This window comes from Opisthocomus hoazin, chromosome 2 (genome assembly GCF_030867145.1).
Source record: "Opisthocomus hoazin isolate bOpiHoa1 chromosome 2, bOpiHoa1.hap1, whole genome shotgun sequence".
Lineage (NCBI taxonomy): Eukaryota > Metazoa > Chordata > Aves > Opisthocomiformes > Opisthocomidae > Opisthocomus > Opisthocomus hoazin.
This window is the reverse complement of record NC_134415.1, coordinates 52,214,250-52,230,878: the sequence shown is the minus strand read 5'-3', so window position 1 is coordinate 52,230,878 and position 16,629 is coordinate 52,214,250. Positions and strand designations below refer to the sequence as shown.

At 39.4% G+C, this 16,629-nt stretch overlaps 1 protein-coding gene across 11 annotated transcripts in view; it reads right to left on the bottom strand.

Moving 5' to 3' along the window:
- The window catches only part of CCDC88A (coiled-coil domain containing 88A), an 83,116-nt gene that overhangs the window by 2,068 nt on the left and 64,419 nt on the right, over positions 1-16,629 (bottom strand). For 3 of the 11 annotated variants that reach the window (XM_075413603.1, XM_075413606.1, XM_075413607.1), the window contains 7 exons: positions 12,761-12,844; positions 11,511-11,714; positions 11,140-11,211; positions 10,511-10,597; positions 10,079-10,159; positions 8,373-8,635; positions 3,576-6,138 (listed from right to left, as the gene is read on the bottom strand). In XM_075413603.1, coding sequence (XP_075269718.1) covers positions 5,116-6,138; positions 8,373-8,635; positions 10,079-10,159; positions 10,511-10,597; positions 11,140-11,211; positions 11,511-11,714; positions 12,761-12,844 — 1,814 coding nt within the window. In that variant the 3' untranslated portion in view covers positions 3,576-5,115. Of the gene's footprint in view, positions 1-3,575; positions 6,139-8,372; positions 8,636-10,078; positions 10,160-10,510; positions 10,598-11,139; positions 11,212-11,510; positions 11,715-12,760; positions 12,845-16,629 lie in introns of those variants that run through there. The other 8 variants (XM_075413609.1, XM_075413610.1, XM_075413611.1 and 5 more) reach the window with 8 other exon arrangements.

Sequence of the window (16,629 nt, the reverse complement as noted above, 5' to 3'; positions counted from 1 at the left end):
AAAGCATCAAGCAAACCTTTAACTGCAAGCAAATTACTGACCCTGAACAACAAAACCTTTTGGCCAGCAGCCACATATTTAGTGTTCAGAATTACCATGCAAAGTCCTAACCGAGCATTTTCAAAGGCAACAGGGACCAAGGAATGAGCAAGTGCACCACGTGTTTTACAGTCAGCCACATGTATAGCTCCAGAGCTGTAGTGACTGGGTTTGAAAGGAATTTCACAGCTAATTCCACTAGTTGAGCATAGACTGAAAGACACATCCATGATGTACAGAAGACCGAAAAGTGGAGGAAAAAAAAAATCCTCCTATACATGAAAACATTTGTTTATAGTAAACAAATGTTGACAATTTATTTTCCAGAGACATTAAAAAGTCTCTAGCAGGATGCTTTTGCTGCTGCAGCTGAACTCAATGGAGCAAAAACAGGAGCACAAAAAGTTATTACTCTCAGAACTGAGAAGTAATTCATTACAAATTTATAAACAATGCAAAATAGTAGCTTGATCTGGACAAGGTTAGTCTAGAACTCCCACAGAGGATCCGAGACGCTAGTATTCAAAGTAACTAAGACTCGGCTATTCTGAAGACCTTTGTGTTTAAAAGAGCAGCTGTTTTTAATGCTGCCCCCCCAACAGAGTAAGGTAAAATACAGGCCACAAACACACTAAATATCAGGCATAAATATTCCCTATCAGATTTGGTTTGATGCAAAAGCTTAGTGCTGTGAAAACAACTGAAACAATGCAAACTTGGTGGAGGAGCCAACAAGGAGAGGCGTGCTGCTGGACCCTGTACTGACAAACAAAGAGGGACTGGTTGAGGATGTGAAGGCTGGGGGCACCTTGGCTGCAGTGACCATGAAATGGTCGAGTTCAGGATCCTGCGTGGAGGAAGCAGGGCGATAAGCAGGATCAAAACCTTGGACCTCAGGACGGCTAACTTTGGCCTCTTCAAGGACCTATTTGGAGGAATCCTGTGGGTCAGGGCTCTAGAAGGCAGGGGGGTCCAAGAGTCCTGGTTGCTGTTTAAGCATCACTTCCTCCATGCTCAGGATCAGTGCATCCCCCTGAGCAAGAAATCTAGAAAAGGAGGCAGGAGACCTGCATGGTTGAACAAGGAGCTTCTAGCGGAGCTCAGGTGGAAGAAAAAGGTCAATGGAATGTGCAAGGAGGGACAGGCCACTTGGGAGGAATACAAGAACACTGTCAGAGCATGCAGGGATGCAACAAGGAAGGCTAAGGCCCCATCTGGAATGAAATCTGGCAAGGGATGTCATAAACAACAAGGGCTTCTTCAAGTACATCAGCAGCAAACGGAAGACTAGGGATAATGTGGGGCCACTGCTGACCGAGGTGGGTGTCCTGGTGACGGAGGATGCAGAGAAGGTAGAGCTACTGAATGCCTTTTTTGCCTCAGTCTTCACTGCTAAGGCCGGCCCTCAGGAATCCCAGGCCCTGGAGGTAAGAGAGGAAGCCTGCAGAAAGGATGACCTTCCCTTGGTCGAGGAGGGCTACGTGAGAGATCATTTAAGCAACCTGGAAGCCCACAAATCCATGGGCCCTGATGGAATGCACGTACAAGTACTGAGGGAGCTGGCAGATGTCATTGCTGAGCCACTCTCCATCATCTTTGAAAGGTCCTGGAGGACAGGAGAAGTGCCTGAAGACTGCAGAAAAGCCAATGTCACTGCAGTCTTCAAAAAGGGCAAGGAGGAGGACCCAAGGAACTACAGGCCGGTCAGCCTCACCTCCATCCCGGGAAAGGTAATGGAACAGCTCATTCTGGATGTCATCACTAAGCAAGTGGAGGAAAAAAGAGGTTATCAGGAGTAGTCAACATGGATTCAGCAAGGGGAAACCATGCTTGACCAATCTGATATCTACGATGGCATGACTGGCTGGGTAGATGAGGGGAGAGCCGTGAATGTTGTCTACCTCGACTTCAGCAAGGCTTTCGACACAGTCTCCCATAACATCCTCCTAGGGAAGCTCAGGAAGTGTGGGCTGGATGAGTGGACAGTGAGGTGGATTGAGAAATGGCTGAATGGCAGAACTCAGAGGGTTGTCATCAGCGGCGCTGAGTCTGGTTGGAGGCCTGTAAGTAGTGGTGTCCCCCAGGGGTCAGTACTGGGCCCAGCCTTGTTTAGCTTCTTCATCAATGACCTGGATGAAGGGTTAGAGTGTACCCTCAGCAAGTTTGCTGATGACACAAAACTGGGAGGAGTGGTGGATACACCAGAAGGCTGTGCTGCCATTCAGCGAGACCTGGACAGGCTGGAGAGCTGGGCGCACAGGAACCTGATGAAGTTCAACAAGTGCAAGTGCAGGGTCCTGCACCTGGGGAGGAACAACCCCATGCACCAGTACAGGCTCAGGGAGGACCTGCTGGAGAGCAGCTCTGTGGAGAAGGACCTGGGTGTGCTGTTGGATGACAGGTTAACCATGAGCCAGCAGTGTGCCCTGGCTGCCAAGAAGGCCAATGGGATCCTGGGGTGCATTAAGAGTGTCCAGCAGGTCGAGGGAGGTTCTCCTCCCCCTCTACTCTGCCGTGGTGAGGCCCCATCTGGAGTACTCTGTCCAGTTCTGGGCTCCCCAGTTCAAGAAAGATGAGGAACTACTGGAGAGAGTCCAGTGGAGGGCTACGAACATGGTTAGGGGACTGGAGCATCTCTCCTACGAGGAAAGGCTGAGGGAGCTGGGCTTTGTTAGCCTGGAGAAAGCTGCGAGGGGACCTTATAAATGCTTATAAATATCTTAAGGGTGGTCATCAAGAGGATGGGGCAAGATTCTTTTCAGTGGTGCCTGGCAACAGGACAAGGGGCAACAGGCACAAACTCAAGCATAAGAAGTTCCATCTGAACATGAGGAAGAACTTCTTCACACTGAGGGTGACGGAGCACTGGAACAGGCTGCCCAGGGAGGTTGTGGAGTTTCCTTTTCTGGAGATATTCAAGACCCGCCTGGACAAGGTCCTGTGCAGCCTGCTGTAGGTGACCCTGCTTTGGCAGAGGGCTTGGACTAGATGATCCCCAGAGGTCCCTTCCAACCCCTACCATTCTGTGTGTGAAACTGAAGTGCCCCATGCACACTGACTGGAAAAAAATTTATTTTGATGCCTTGATAGCAAGGTTTAACTTCACTCTATATGGGTACCCCTTAAAATTTCTTTTTCCACCTTGGCCTTGCTCATGATTACAACTGGGATTTGATGGTCATGCTGGAGAGTTCATAATAAACCTATCTGGAGACAATACTGGTATTTTTTGTAGTTGTGACAGTCTAAGAACTTAAGCAAGACAAGGCTGGCAAACAAGATAATAGCATGCCTGAAAGCTTATCCGATTTCTCAAACAACAGCAGTTGATATAAGTAGAAGATACTACCTCTAGCTAGAAACCTTGCTCTGCTCGTAACAAGCAGTCTCGCTGCAAGACACAGGCTTGTCATCAGTTAAGAAAAATACAGATACTGGTAGCACAGTATGAGTTTATAATGAAGTACTGTCAGAGCTAAGAAGATTTTCTCTATAATTCCTTAAATGATTTGCAAAATGTATTATGCAAACGCCACTTCAGATAACAGTACTGTTCATCTCAAAGCTAATTCAAACACATCTATAGCTTAATAGCAATGCAGTCAAATGACATGACCCAAGATGAGAACACTGATCTTGCTGTGCGAGAGTAAATCCGTGTGAATTTAAAATTGTATTTCAGATTTTTTTTTTTAATGGTGAGACACTTTGAGACAAATACAGGGAATACAGCAGTAACTAACAGCACGCTGTGAACAACATTGAAGAGAGATGAGAAATTTATCAGCCCAGTAATAATGAATGCCTACAATAACTGTCAGTAACTATTTTCTCTTGGAAAAAAAGCACTAACGTCTAAAGCCTCATGTAATTATAGTTTAAGGATGATACAATTTTAAACTCTGTTTGTATTTACCATTGAGAAGTATGAAGCAATTGCAGAGACAGTGGCATATTAAATAATTACTTTTCAACATTTCTCTTTAGCTGGTCATCTGGGATTTAATGAGGTATTCGCTTAAGCATTCCTACACTCCTGTAATTTTACAAGCAAACTTTGTTATTTTTCTTTTATTATGTTAATTTAACAGTTTTTATGTTGTTTTGTTACACATCTTGTTTTCTATATTAGTGTTATTTCTGTTAAGAAGGAAAAATTCATTTCCACCATAATCAATACAGGCTTTTATTACCATACATCACAAGGAGTCTCATATAACTCTGTTATTTGACTCCTAATAAAAGCATACACTTCACATTTGTACACCAGGTGTGGAAAGACAAAGCACACAAAAGGGAAAAGGTGGAAACGGTCATTTTTTCATTACATGTGCTGCATGTCATGGGACTATTTATTACCTCTTCATAAGAATTATCGTTTATGTCTGGGATTATGAATGGTCTTTGTATTTATTAATGTTCAAATATTTCAAGAAGTATTGTGCAAGCTAGAGGCACTGAATTATCGGGCTGTAACTTGTTCCTTGTGCAAAGTGCATTTATGCCAGAACGTGGCATAAATGACAAAGGTAAGACGCTGAAAACTCTCTAAAAGCTTCTTTTCATTAATATCTCATTTTTTAAAGAAGGGGGGGGAAGTATTTTTACTCCAAATACATCATCAGTATGTTACTAATACATCTGAAAACACAAGCACACCTGAAAAGTACTGTCTTTGTACTGGGAAGTATGTTGTTCACTGTGCCATTTTTGGAATGCAGCATGCGATTGGTTTAACATGCATTCAGTAATGTACAGGAAAAAACCAAAATACTTCTAATGTGTGACGAATAAAAATATAGCTTGTATTACAAAGACTTTTAAAGGCATGCAAAATATATACAGTGCAGTTAATGTTTCATGCAAACTTTGGTGAGGTCACAGTTTTACATTCAAACATGCTAGAATACAGAACTGAGCCCTATGCCATTGTTCTTAGAAAACAACAACCCACAGATCTATTAAGAAATTATTTTTTCATTGTATTGAAATTTTCTCTAAATCCTGCGGACATTGAGAATAACACCTATAATGCCGTATTAGACCATACATATATTTAATGATACAACTTCCTTATCATACACAACCATACTCATACCACACTGTTTGATTGTCTTCAGAAACCAGTAGTGGGGATTCAGCCTCACTAGTGTTTACACAGGTGGTAGGAACAAATTCACTAGTTGGAACTGATGGTAGGTCACTATGATCATATTTCTGATTAGCAGAAGGCTGTTCTTGATTTTTCGGTACAGATCTAAATGCTGACAGATTTGCCTGATCAGCTGTTTTTGATGTAGATCTCTGAGGCAATCCACTTATATTACTCACTAATTCAGTGTTAAGGCATAAAAATGGCTGAGCCACAGTAAATGATCCTGTGCTGTCATTACCAGATATACTGACTTTATCATTAAACACATTTGTGCTTAGCAAAGTTCTCTCACGAAAATTTGACCTTTCCATCCTTGAAATCTTAGGCACGTCAGAGTTACATCCTAAATTACATGGTTTAACTGCAGCAGCTGCATTGCTTTGTGGAACACAATCTACTCTGTAAGGCACACAGTGAAAAAAATTAGAAGGTAACTGGTGTGCTGAGTACTCACTGGAGGTTGATGGAACACTTCTGTCAGCGGTGGATGGTGCTGGATCAACTGATACAGGTTGCCTACTGTCCTTCGACAGAAAATCGTGAATGCTTGTCCTTCGAGTAGTTCCTTCTGCCGTAGAAATCACGCTGCTTGCACGAGGTAAGGTAGCGTAAGGATTGCAATCTCTTGATTGTCGCTGTGATACAGTTGCTTGTATCTTTTCTTTAACTGATTTGGCCTTCCCTTGAGCACCTGATGTAAATTTTATTGGAGAGCTAGTAAAGTAGGTATCTTCAGTTTTACGAAGGCTGGGCCTTACAAGTTGTTCTGGTTTAATGGATCGTCCATCTGAGAAATCTACTGTACTTTTTACACTTAATGATCTCACAATACTACAGCCAGCAGATGCCTGCTTTCTTAGCTTTTCCTTTCCTGTCAGCTCTGCAGACTCAGATAAGCTTTTCATGACTTCATCTAAAAGATTCTCTTCACTTGCAGATTTCATCTGTCAAAAATATGAAACACCTTGTGAATTTATAAATTGGAATTTTGACTTTTTCTTAAGCAATCTTTGTGGACATAAATGAAGAACAATTCTAAAAAGGTTTTTTTTTTTTAATTTCTCAGATCTAAAAGCAGCATTAAACATTTACAGTACTTCGTAATAAGTTTTCTGTACAGCTTACAAGCAAGTGCTTTGAAAACAAGGTGTCAGACAGATAACAACTATCTGGAATTAGCTCCTGTAATACTGACACAACAAATCAGATGACCAAAACTTCAATTTCGTCTTCTCACCCACTTGCCCTCTGCCATCACTCATCAACACTTCCTAAGCAATTTCGTATGGACTATTGTTTTATACTGATCATCTGGAGCTAAGAGCTTAAATTCTCTATACACTCAAATAATAAAGATAAAAACCTCAGAAAGTAATACAAAATACATAATTTTTAGGTACCCCTGGTGCCTAAATTTAGACCAGACAGCTCTCAATTTTCTTCTTTTTGGAGAAAAGACTTTACAGCTAGAAAAAAATGTTTAAGTGAATACTATTCACAGACTCAGTGGAGAAGGAGATCGTTTGGAAAGAATTTTTAAGCCAAAAGCATTAAGGAAATGCTCTGGCAGAAGGTTGGAAAGAGACCTCTTGAAGTCCCCCCCAGCCTGAATGATGCTGTGATTCCTGAACAGCAGTGGACTGACTTGATGACTCAAGTGGTTTATTTCAGAAGAGTGTTGTCTAACGCAAAAAAACCCCACCAAAACCACAAACAAAAATCCTTGTCAGAGAGACCACAGATGAGAGGTCATTTTAAGTATCTAACAAAAAATCCAGAAGCTTAGTCTAGACTCAAGTTGCTACCCCAGACTACCCCAATCAATTCAGCTGTGAACGTGTATTTTTCAGTTTAAATTGTGTTGTTAGAAATAGGTGGAATCTGATCCTTACACTTCATGGGCCCTAGTCACAGTAACCAGCTTGCTTTATCCTAGAGCACTTCCAAGTTTCAGACATATGTACTCGAGTGACGAAGAAATTAGAATACTAGGACAGACAAAGTGATTTTGGGCTTCTAACAAACTGTCACTGACTTAGAGGAGCATTCTCTTTGTCTTACTCCTCGCAGATTTCAATGAGCTCCAAGGTACTATTTTTTTGCCCAGTAGAGTTTAAAAAATGAAACTGAAGCAGACGAGAGTCTCTCCTCAGGGAATGCGGTAAAGCATATTCCTTCCTGCTGAAGTAAGACAGATCTGACAACAGCTCTTACAGAAGACAAGTGCTGAACTAGAAAAGTAAACATACTTTTGAGTTTATGGCTTTCCATCTGAACTCTGACGAGTGCACCATGCATCAGTACACTGGACAATTTGGTACAGTAGAGATGGACTTTCTTACCTAATTCAGTAACCTGGAAAGGGTCAAGCTGTGAAATTCCAAGTGATTTTGTGCGTAATACAGCAAGTACCATTTGCCAATCGTATCCTGCGGTGCATTAAGAAGAGTGACCAGCAGGTCGAAGGAGGTTCTCCTCCCCCTCTACTCTGCCCTGGTGAGGCCCCATCTGGAGTACTGTGTCCAGTTCTGGGCTCCCCAGTTCAAGAAAGATGAGGAACTACTGGAGAGAGTCCAGTGGAGGGCTACGAGGATGGTTAGGGGACTGGAAAATCTCTTCTATGAGGAAAGGCGGAGGAAGCTGGGCTTGTTTAGCCTGAGGAAGAGAAGGCTGAGAGGGGACCTTATAAATGCTCTTGAATATCTTATGGGTGGGCGTCAAGAGGATGGGGCCAGACTCTTTTCAGTGGTGCCCAGCAACAGGACAAGGGGCAATGGGCACAAACTCAAGCATAGGAAGTTTCATCTGAACATGAGGAAGAACTTCTTCACGCTGAGGGTGACGGGTCACTGGAACAGGCTGCCCAGATGGGTTGTGGAGTCTCCTTTTCTGGAGATATTCAAGACCCACCTCGACAAGGTCCAGTGCAGCCTGCTCTAGGTGACCCTGCTTTGGCAGGAGGGTTGGACTAGATGACCCACAGAGGTCCCTTCCAACCCCTACCATTCTGTGATTCTGTGAAGTACAGTTTATCAGGATGCAGTCCACACTGCTTCTTAATGCAGGCATAACCAGTATCTCCACAAAGTTTTAAAGCTATTCTACTCACTAGAAGTTGTCTATTAATTCTGTGCCTATATATGGGATAATACATAGTTAAAATATTTTTTAAACTAACCTCGCTTGAGGTACTCTTGTTGCTTTCTTCTAAAAACTGTTGCAGGGTAACAACTTCACTTCCAGGAGAACCGGTTTTGATCTGTTTTCCATGACTATCCAGTGTTTCAGGAGTTCTTTGCTGGAGCACAGGACTAGACCTTGTATGACCTTTCACATACTGAATAGGACTGCTGCTGCTGCTAGACCAAGCCTCATGTTCATGTAGCAGACTGAATTCTCCGCTGCTATGACTTTGGGGCCTGCTTTGATTAACTGCACCTGCTTTTGGGGTAAACGATATTAAATATTCCGTAAGAAAAATATATGAAAGCTGTTAAACTGTATAACCTTACTCAAATCTGGAACATGACTGGATTCAGTTCACAATAATTCTACGTAAAACACTAAAAAATCCAGTTGTCCTTTTTTATTCAAACCAAATGTATTATTAATACAATTGCACTCCCCCGCCTTACCTCTTATAGCTCTTTAAAACGTGAAATGATTTTTTTGAATAAACCCACTACCACCACCTTTCACTCATAATCTGGGCCTCCACCTACATAATACTATAGTCCAAGTGGCTAAAGATATGCCTCCACTCTTGTTCAGTATCACTGTGAGGCACGTGCTCTAATATACTATTAATGAGTTTTACGTTAAATGACATACAAAGGATGGAATGGAAAGAAAGTATTTTCTTCAACATAGTTCTTCAATAAGAACTATTCAGGAGTGTTGCTTCTCCAACAGTTTCTACTGTCACTTCTAGTTTAGTACAACTGTGACCTGAAGGAAGCATATGGCATTAAATGCAAAGTAAATTCCACAACACCAGCTCTTTTTATTTTTCAATGATTGTGAACTGCTTAAAAAAATACTGATGAATAATCAAGTATTTCCCACCTAATGTTACTCCTAAGAAATTAAATTAAGTTTTAAGAAAGACAAATTGTTTACAGCAGGAATTTCTAATACTGTATAGAAACTGGGCCAAGGAGTACCTGAAAGAACCTTTTACAGAAGTGAGTAATCATATAGACAGAAAATAAACTAATAAAAATCTTAAGCTAGCATTCATCTCAAATTCCAGACAAACAGACACTGAAGCCATGAATATTGAAAGTCTTGAGCTGGCAGTGTTCTAGCCTAGTATGTACAACGGTGTCCAGCTAGAACGGCCATTAGAAACAAACAAACAAACAAAATCTATCAGGGCTCGCAGTATATGTATTTTAGAGAATATTGCTTAATCCAGGGATGTTACTGATCTTTTAAAAACAAAACATAAAAGTTCACAGGATGGTATTACATATGCCATTTTGCCTGATTTGTGTTGTACACTACACAGCTTTACAGCAGCAGCACAGCACACGTAGTGGGATGCTAGGAGAAAAAAATGGAGCAACTTCTCTGCTTAAAAAGAAGTGATTTTAAAGTAATTTAAGGGGAATTCCTATTTTGTAACATTGTTACTTGGGTTAGCTTTGGTTTAAAATAGTTTGTAACTGATACACTAATCTCACTCTTTTAATATTTATTAAAAACATAAGTTCTACTAATACTTGTATCCTTTCCTAACTAGGGGAATGAAGGCTAGAAAATGCTTAAAGAAAAACACGCTGTGGTGTGTTGTGAGATTATTTTTTTTTTTAACCTATACAGATGATCTTACAGAGAAAATAACGGAAATGAAGCATGTATGTAAATGCACCTACAGCATACCTTTGATTTCATGGAGTGAAGCATTGTTATTGCTATTGCTAGTGGATGTTCTGCCACTATCAAGGCTGGCTGGTCTGGAAGCTAAATGGAAAATTAGGACACACCATGATGAACCAAGTTTCATCAGATGAGATAGTACCTTTACATTCTGATCACAGAATGCTCAGAGGCAGGAATCATGCACTGTTTCACAGACTGAGCATGCCCATTGTCAACAAAGTGATTTCTTACAGATCAGAAAGCGAAGGGATTTCCAGGCAGTCCAAGAGGACACTTTAGAAAAGGGCACTACAGGAATAGTAAGGTATAAGGGAGAGGAAGAGAGAGACAGAGTGTACATTTAGCATTGAAACTGACTGGGTAGGAGGAAACTAGGATTTTATGGATGAAAGGATGGGCATGCAGAAAGCTGCTTGTGATTAGGTCACTTACAACAGATTTGACAAGGAACCTTGCACATTGTTGAAATGCCACGAACAGGAGGAGCAAGAGCATCTGCACAGATAATGTCCTCTACTCCTATCCAATACAAGGGAAATGTTCTGTTATTAGCTTCAAAAACGTTTGTTGTTCGTACTAATTTTTAGTGTTTATACTAGAGTTAAAACTTCACTTCTAAATAATCTATTATAGCTTTGACTTCATAGCTTTGCTTGAAGGAACAAGGAATGATTTTATAAAATACAGTACATGACAAATTTAGGCTTCACTGAACAATAAACACTGAAAATCAGGCCAGATTTGGATTTGGCTTTTTATCATTGAAATTATACCTTCTTTATTTTATTATTAACTCCAAATATATTTTTGAAGTGAAAGATGTTTTGATCCTGTTCAGATGCACTTCACAGATACTTTCTACTAGAGATATAGAACATCTATCTGATGTAGCAGTAAAGAAAGAAAAGAATAATCTGAAGAAATTATACTATACATTCAAGAGATATGCAAATCACAGAAAGCATGCTCACTTGTAACGATGCCATTCACTTTTTTTTGCAAACTTCATTAACATTCACATAATATATCCTTACTTCATTTAATTAAAGTTCACATCTTACCATGAACTCTTGATCCTGTACTAGAATCATCACTAATACCTTGTGGACTTACATCTTCAAAGGATGTAGTATCTATACATAGAGATATAAAAGAAAATGAAAAATAAAATATTATTGAAATATTTATCATCTGTAAAATATACTAAAATATTTTTCAAACCAATCCATTATTACTTAGGTAGCATTCTGTAGGTAAAAGCCTGAAACATTTTATAACTGCAGTTATTAAACCTATTCAGTATCTTAGCACTGCAACTCAATTATTAAGGTTACTTTCTGCTGGAAAACTTAAAATATAAGTAAAATCAAAATTTACATGAAATTGCTGTTACACATTGTCACATCATGGTGCAAAAAGCTTCTACCTATACCTTTATTATTTAGCAACTGCTTGGATCTGAAGCCTGTAGAAGAGTTGATAGCTGCAAAGTTGATAGCTGTAGTGGAGAAGGCCATAGCTCCCAATTCTTTCCTCCTTTTACCCGTAGATATATCATCAGGACCCTCCAGATGCTCAGTACTACCTGTCCATTGTCCTCCTGCTAGGACCATGGACTGCACCAGGTCATTCATGGCTGGGGTGCAAATGAAAGCAAATGATCAGCATGGTCAATGTATTGGCTTCTATTCTTATTTTGAATTGCAGAAGGTTTGACAGTTTTCTAAGCATTAAAGCGTATTGAATACCGGAAGATATAAACACAAGATCATCCACGTTATGACATGCAATCAGCTCAATGAATGAGAAGTGTTATAAGTCACAGACTTCTTTCAGCTCAGTAAGATTCTTAAAACTGATTTTATTAGATATAATCGCCATGCTTGCGCTGCAATGATATGTAATATGTAAGTTAGAAGCTTTGATATATTGTTTGCAATGATAAAATGGAATGAATAAGGATAAAATCGGCAAAGGTGAGAATACAATATAGTGTCAACAATGATACAGGATCCTTGTACAGTGCAGGTTACTGCAGGGATACTGTATTTTACATAACAACAAATAAAAGGATCTGAAAGATGACATCTGATGACATCCACCTTCACTTCACAAAACTAGAGAAAATTGTCCACCCCTCGTTATGAAAGAAAACAAAATACATCAATACAACATTTTGGTAACAACAACTGATGAATACTTGAAGAGTGACAGACCACCATACAGCCTTGCACTATTTTCTGCACTTTCTTTAAATAAAAAATTGCAGTGATTTCTTAACAAAAGGCTTATGAAATGTGTAATTTAAAACGATTTAGGTTAACACAGTGCACTGCAAATTTATATACACAGAGACGTGTATATAGACAACTATGTATACAAATATATGCAGTCACAATGCACTGAATATATATATGTATGTGCGTGTGCTTGTGCATGTAAATGTGTGGGTATGTGCGTGCACATGTGCACATATATAAAGTATTCAGTGCCAAGGTTTTTAAGAAAAAAAAGAAAAAAAAAAGGAAAGAAGAAAGCTCCAGCTCCTTGTACTGTAGCAGGACTTGCACATTGCAAAATAGGAGGAAAAATACAGCGCAGTCCAGGGAGAGGTTAGTGAAAAATTAGTAATGGAAGCCAGTGTAGCCATTTAAAAGAAGCTGAACTGTCATAAAGTCTTACACATGGAGCGACGGTAGAAGGCCTTCATTTTGTCTTTTTCCTTCGGTCTGTTCCTCAAAAAGGGCAGCCTTTTCAGTGCAACCACTTTTATGTCATAGCATGAGGAAAAACGGAAACAGGGAAATGAAAGAAAAAAAGGGAGAAGAACAGATGGAAGTTAAATGTTGAAACTAAGGACAGAAATGAATGTCTGAGTTTAAGCTATGTATGCTATGCTAAACACTATCATTTTCATGCTTCTGTGTGATAATGAAATATGAAAACTACACTGAAATATGAAAACTACACTATGAAAACTTTAAAATACTCAGAAATGCACCAAAAATAACGGTGAAGAGTATAATACAGTTTGAAAGTTCGAACTGCCAAGGTCTTGAAAAAAATAATTATAGAAATTGACAATTATAATTGTTTTTACTGGGGAAAAAATAACTGAACATAATTCAGTTACTCAGTTACTATTATTCAGTTCAGATTTCATTGATATCAAAAATTTCTTGAACATAAATAAAAATGTGAAGCAAAAAAAGCTTAAAATGAAAGCAACTCTAAGTACAACTTCTACTTTAAAATATGCTCACATGATTATTTTTTGAGATTAATAATTTTTGTAATGTTTTGCCCTGCATCTCTTGTAGGACACCATCTATTATCAGTCTCCATTTGTTACATTTTGTGCTCATTAGTAATTTTGGCTGTCTTGTAGAAAAATTACATGTACCTTATGTTCAATCGACCATTTGTGTGCAGTGACTTTAATATTTTACTGAAATAATACACTTTAAATCTCTAATAAGAAAAATAAAATCAAGATTTATTGGCTGGAACGGTACAGACTGAATTTTTTAGCTGAAAAAATACTACAGTTTTTTGGGGGGTTTTTTTTTTGGTTTTTTTTTTTTTTTTAAAGTAAAACCAAATGTGAGTGTTGCTGTAATATTTTGGGAGCGTTAAGAGAAAACGGAGATACACAATATCATGAAACAGAGTTAAAATTACAAATCGTATTAAAAGATGGAGGAGGGGGAAATCACAAGTTAATCTTGTCCTTAGATTCAGCTGTTCTGCATTAGTAACTGATTACTGGCAGACACCTGCATTTTGAAGCATCAGATAAATGTGTCGTCAGCTGACTGCCAAGCATACAGGAGCCATATGCAAACAACTGGCTTGTAAGATCCAGAAAGAAAGCATGATGAAATTACTGAAAAATTCTTATTTATGCAAATATGAAAGCAGGATAGTCCATTCTATCAGCTCAAGATCTGCTTATCTTATCTCTCTGAAGTCATTTTTGGGACACCTGCTTTGCCATTTGCCTTGGTTTTCTGTTCAACCAGCAGCTTGTTACACAGCAGTTTCTATTTTATACAGCAGTGCATATATACATACCCATTTACAAGTGCACATGAGCTACCTTGAAAGAAATAAAGCTCTCTCTCCATCATATTATTCCCTGTTTGCACTTAAGAGTACACCCTCTTATCTCAGGTTTTTAAGATGTGGGGTGGGGAAGAACAGGGAGAAGAGAAAGGCACATGTGCTACATATGTAAGATAGGAGACATGAAGCAGTACTTCACCTTTGAATTATTCACTACATAGGTACACAGATTTTTTTTTTTTTTTTTTTATGATTTACATATACTTGTAGGTATTTCAAAAGAACTTTTTTTTTCATTTGTTTTTTTCAGATCAGTAAGGCATTCCTCCTCTTGTAGATCGTGAGGAAAGAAGCCAAAACAAACATAGACGCTGACTGGCTTAAAAGCAGCCGACAGGCTGCTAAACCTGCCAAAAAGGAGATATGCATGTTGTCTATCTAATTGCATATAAGAGTATGTAGCTTTGAGTAGCTCCCTGCCAAAGGAGTATGAGGCACAGCATCTGACTAGTTTTCTACCAAGTAACTAATCATTTTTACCGCTAATGCCATCAAACCAAAGAGGTAATTCTGTTCTAGTTCTACTTTTTGTCATCTTGGTAAAAAATGATTCTTTTGTAACTTTTATAATCCTTTTTAGACAAGATACATGATCCCTCTGTAATCCTTTATAGACAAGGTAAATAATCCCTCAATTAAAAACGTCCACCCTAATCTTGCTAAAAAGTAACCAGAGGATGTTCAAGAATCATTTGAGTCATCTGTGATTCTTGTTCATTAACACAGATCACCTCCGAATGGACTGATTTATGGCTCTTGGCAACTGTACGAAACAGAAAACTCCACTGCAACTACTGGAAACCATACATCAAAACCCGTTGTTTGGTAAAATGCAACTACCCTGAGAGGAGGAACTACGTATGTAATATCTGCATAGAATATGACTGAAGATATGTCTTGCAAAACATATTGGAATGGCAGAGCTACAGCAGAAACAAACAGGACACCACAAGGTTTAGCTTAGACAGCTTTAGAACTTTACATCTTTATTCTAACAGACTTTAAAAACTGGGTGGCAGGAGGAGTATTCTGGTCTTAGTAATCATCTACTCAAAGAACTCCAGTTATAATTAATTTCTTTTTCCTCTTTTCAGTATTCTATGAACACGTTCCTGCTTTCTGAGCTGAGAATGAATGATGAGTATTGCAGAATTCCTCCACTGATCAGGAAATTTCCCGTTCTGTAATCTTCCTCCTGTTTGCCAGAAGTACTCTGGGAAATTCTGTATGGAGAGTATTAAAATCCTCAAATTGTTTTGTTCATGCACACAAGAAAATGTTAGGCAGACATCTTACACATGTTTTGGTTATAGAAACTGGAGCCAAATATACTTCTTTTACTTCCACTATGACATAATGTGTCTGCTACTGATACCACTATTTAAAGATGACAGGGTTATTAACAGCCTGAATTCCCTGGGACATTGTTGTTAATCTGAAACGGCTAAAGTGGAAGCTAGCAGAAGTAATGTTTTACTCCACAGAAAAAAAAAAAATCCACTTGCCTGCCTTAGATTTTTTCATGCAAAAGCTCAGAATGGTATCCCATCCCCCTGAGAAAAAAGGCTCTGCACAAAGCACATGTCCGATCTATGGTACTCACCTGATTCAACCACTGAATCCAGGTAAAAAAGCAATGGTGAAACTCAGCAGTTAGAGAAGCATATAGCATCTACACTGCCTGCAAGATTTAACTTGTGCTGCATACAGTACAGCCATACAGGCACTCCCTGCTTTCCAGAGGACCTCTGAAATCAGACAAGGGCTTCAAGCACTCTGTGAGACCTCAGGTGCTGTTTTCTCTACAGAACAGAGTAACCTGATTTTTGCATCCAGATTACCTATCTTTGTAAGAGAATAGATCTCTTGAAAACACTTGCGTGACAAAGTGTCCTGTATTAGGAAAACCGTCTCCATCACCTCCTTCAAAAGACAAAAATCTACAGATTTCACATAGCGAATCTATTTATCTGTAGTGGTAGCAGCAGGATTATTCATTTTGGAATCAATATCTCTTTTTGCTTTCTCTGACAGTGGATACAGGGTAGGAAACCTATACATCTCAAAGATCACTTTATGTCAGATACCCTGTCCTCTAGCTTTTGAGAACACCACAAATTTGTGCCAGTGACTGCAATTTGAGGAATGTAAGCTGCCTTCTCTTGCCTTATGAAGGTCGCGCAGGACATTTCAACTCAGCAGTTCCCTCTGGAACCATCTCCATTCCCAGATGCAGGAGATTAACATGGAACAGAACCTCTCTCTTCTCATACCCAAAACTGCCTTCAACCAGTGCAGAAAGCTACAACACCTGAGCATTTGCATACACAGGCAACAACTTAAAGGTTTTCTCTTTCTTGTAGCTTCTTTCAGTGGAAGCCGCTACTGCAAAGCCCCTTCTTACAGAAAAGAAAGGAGCCACAGTA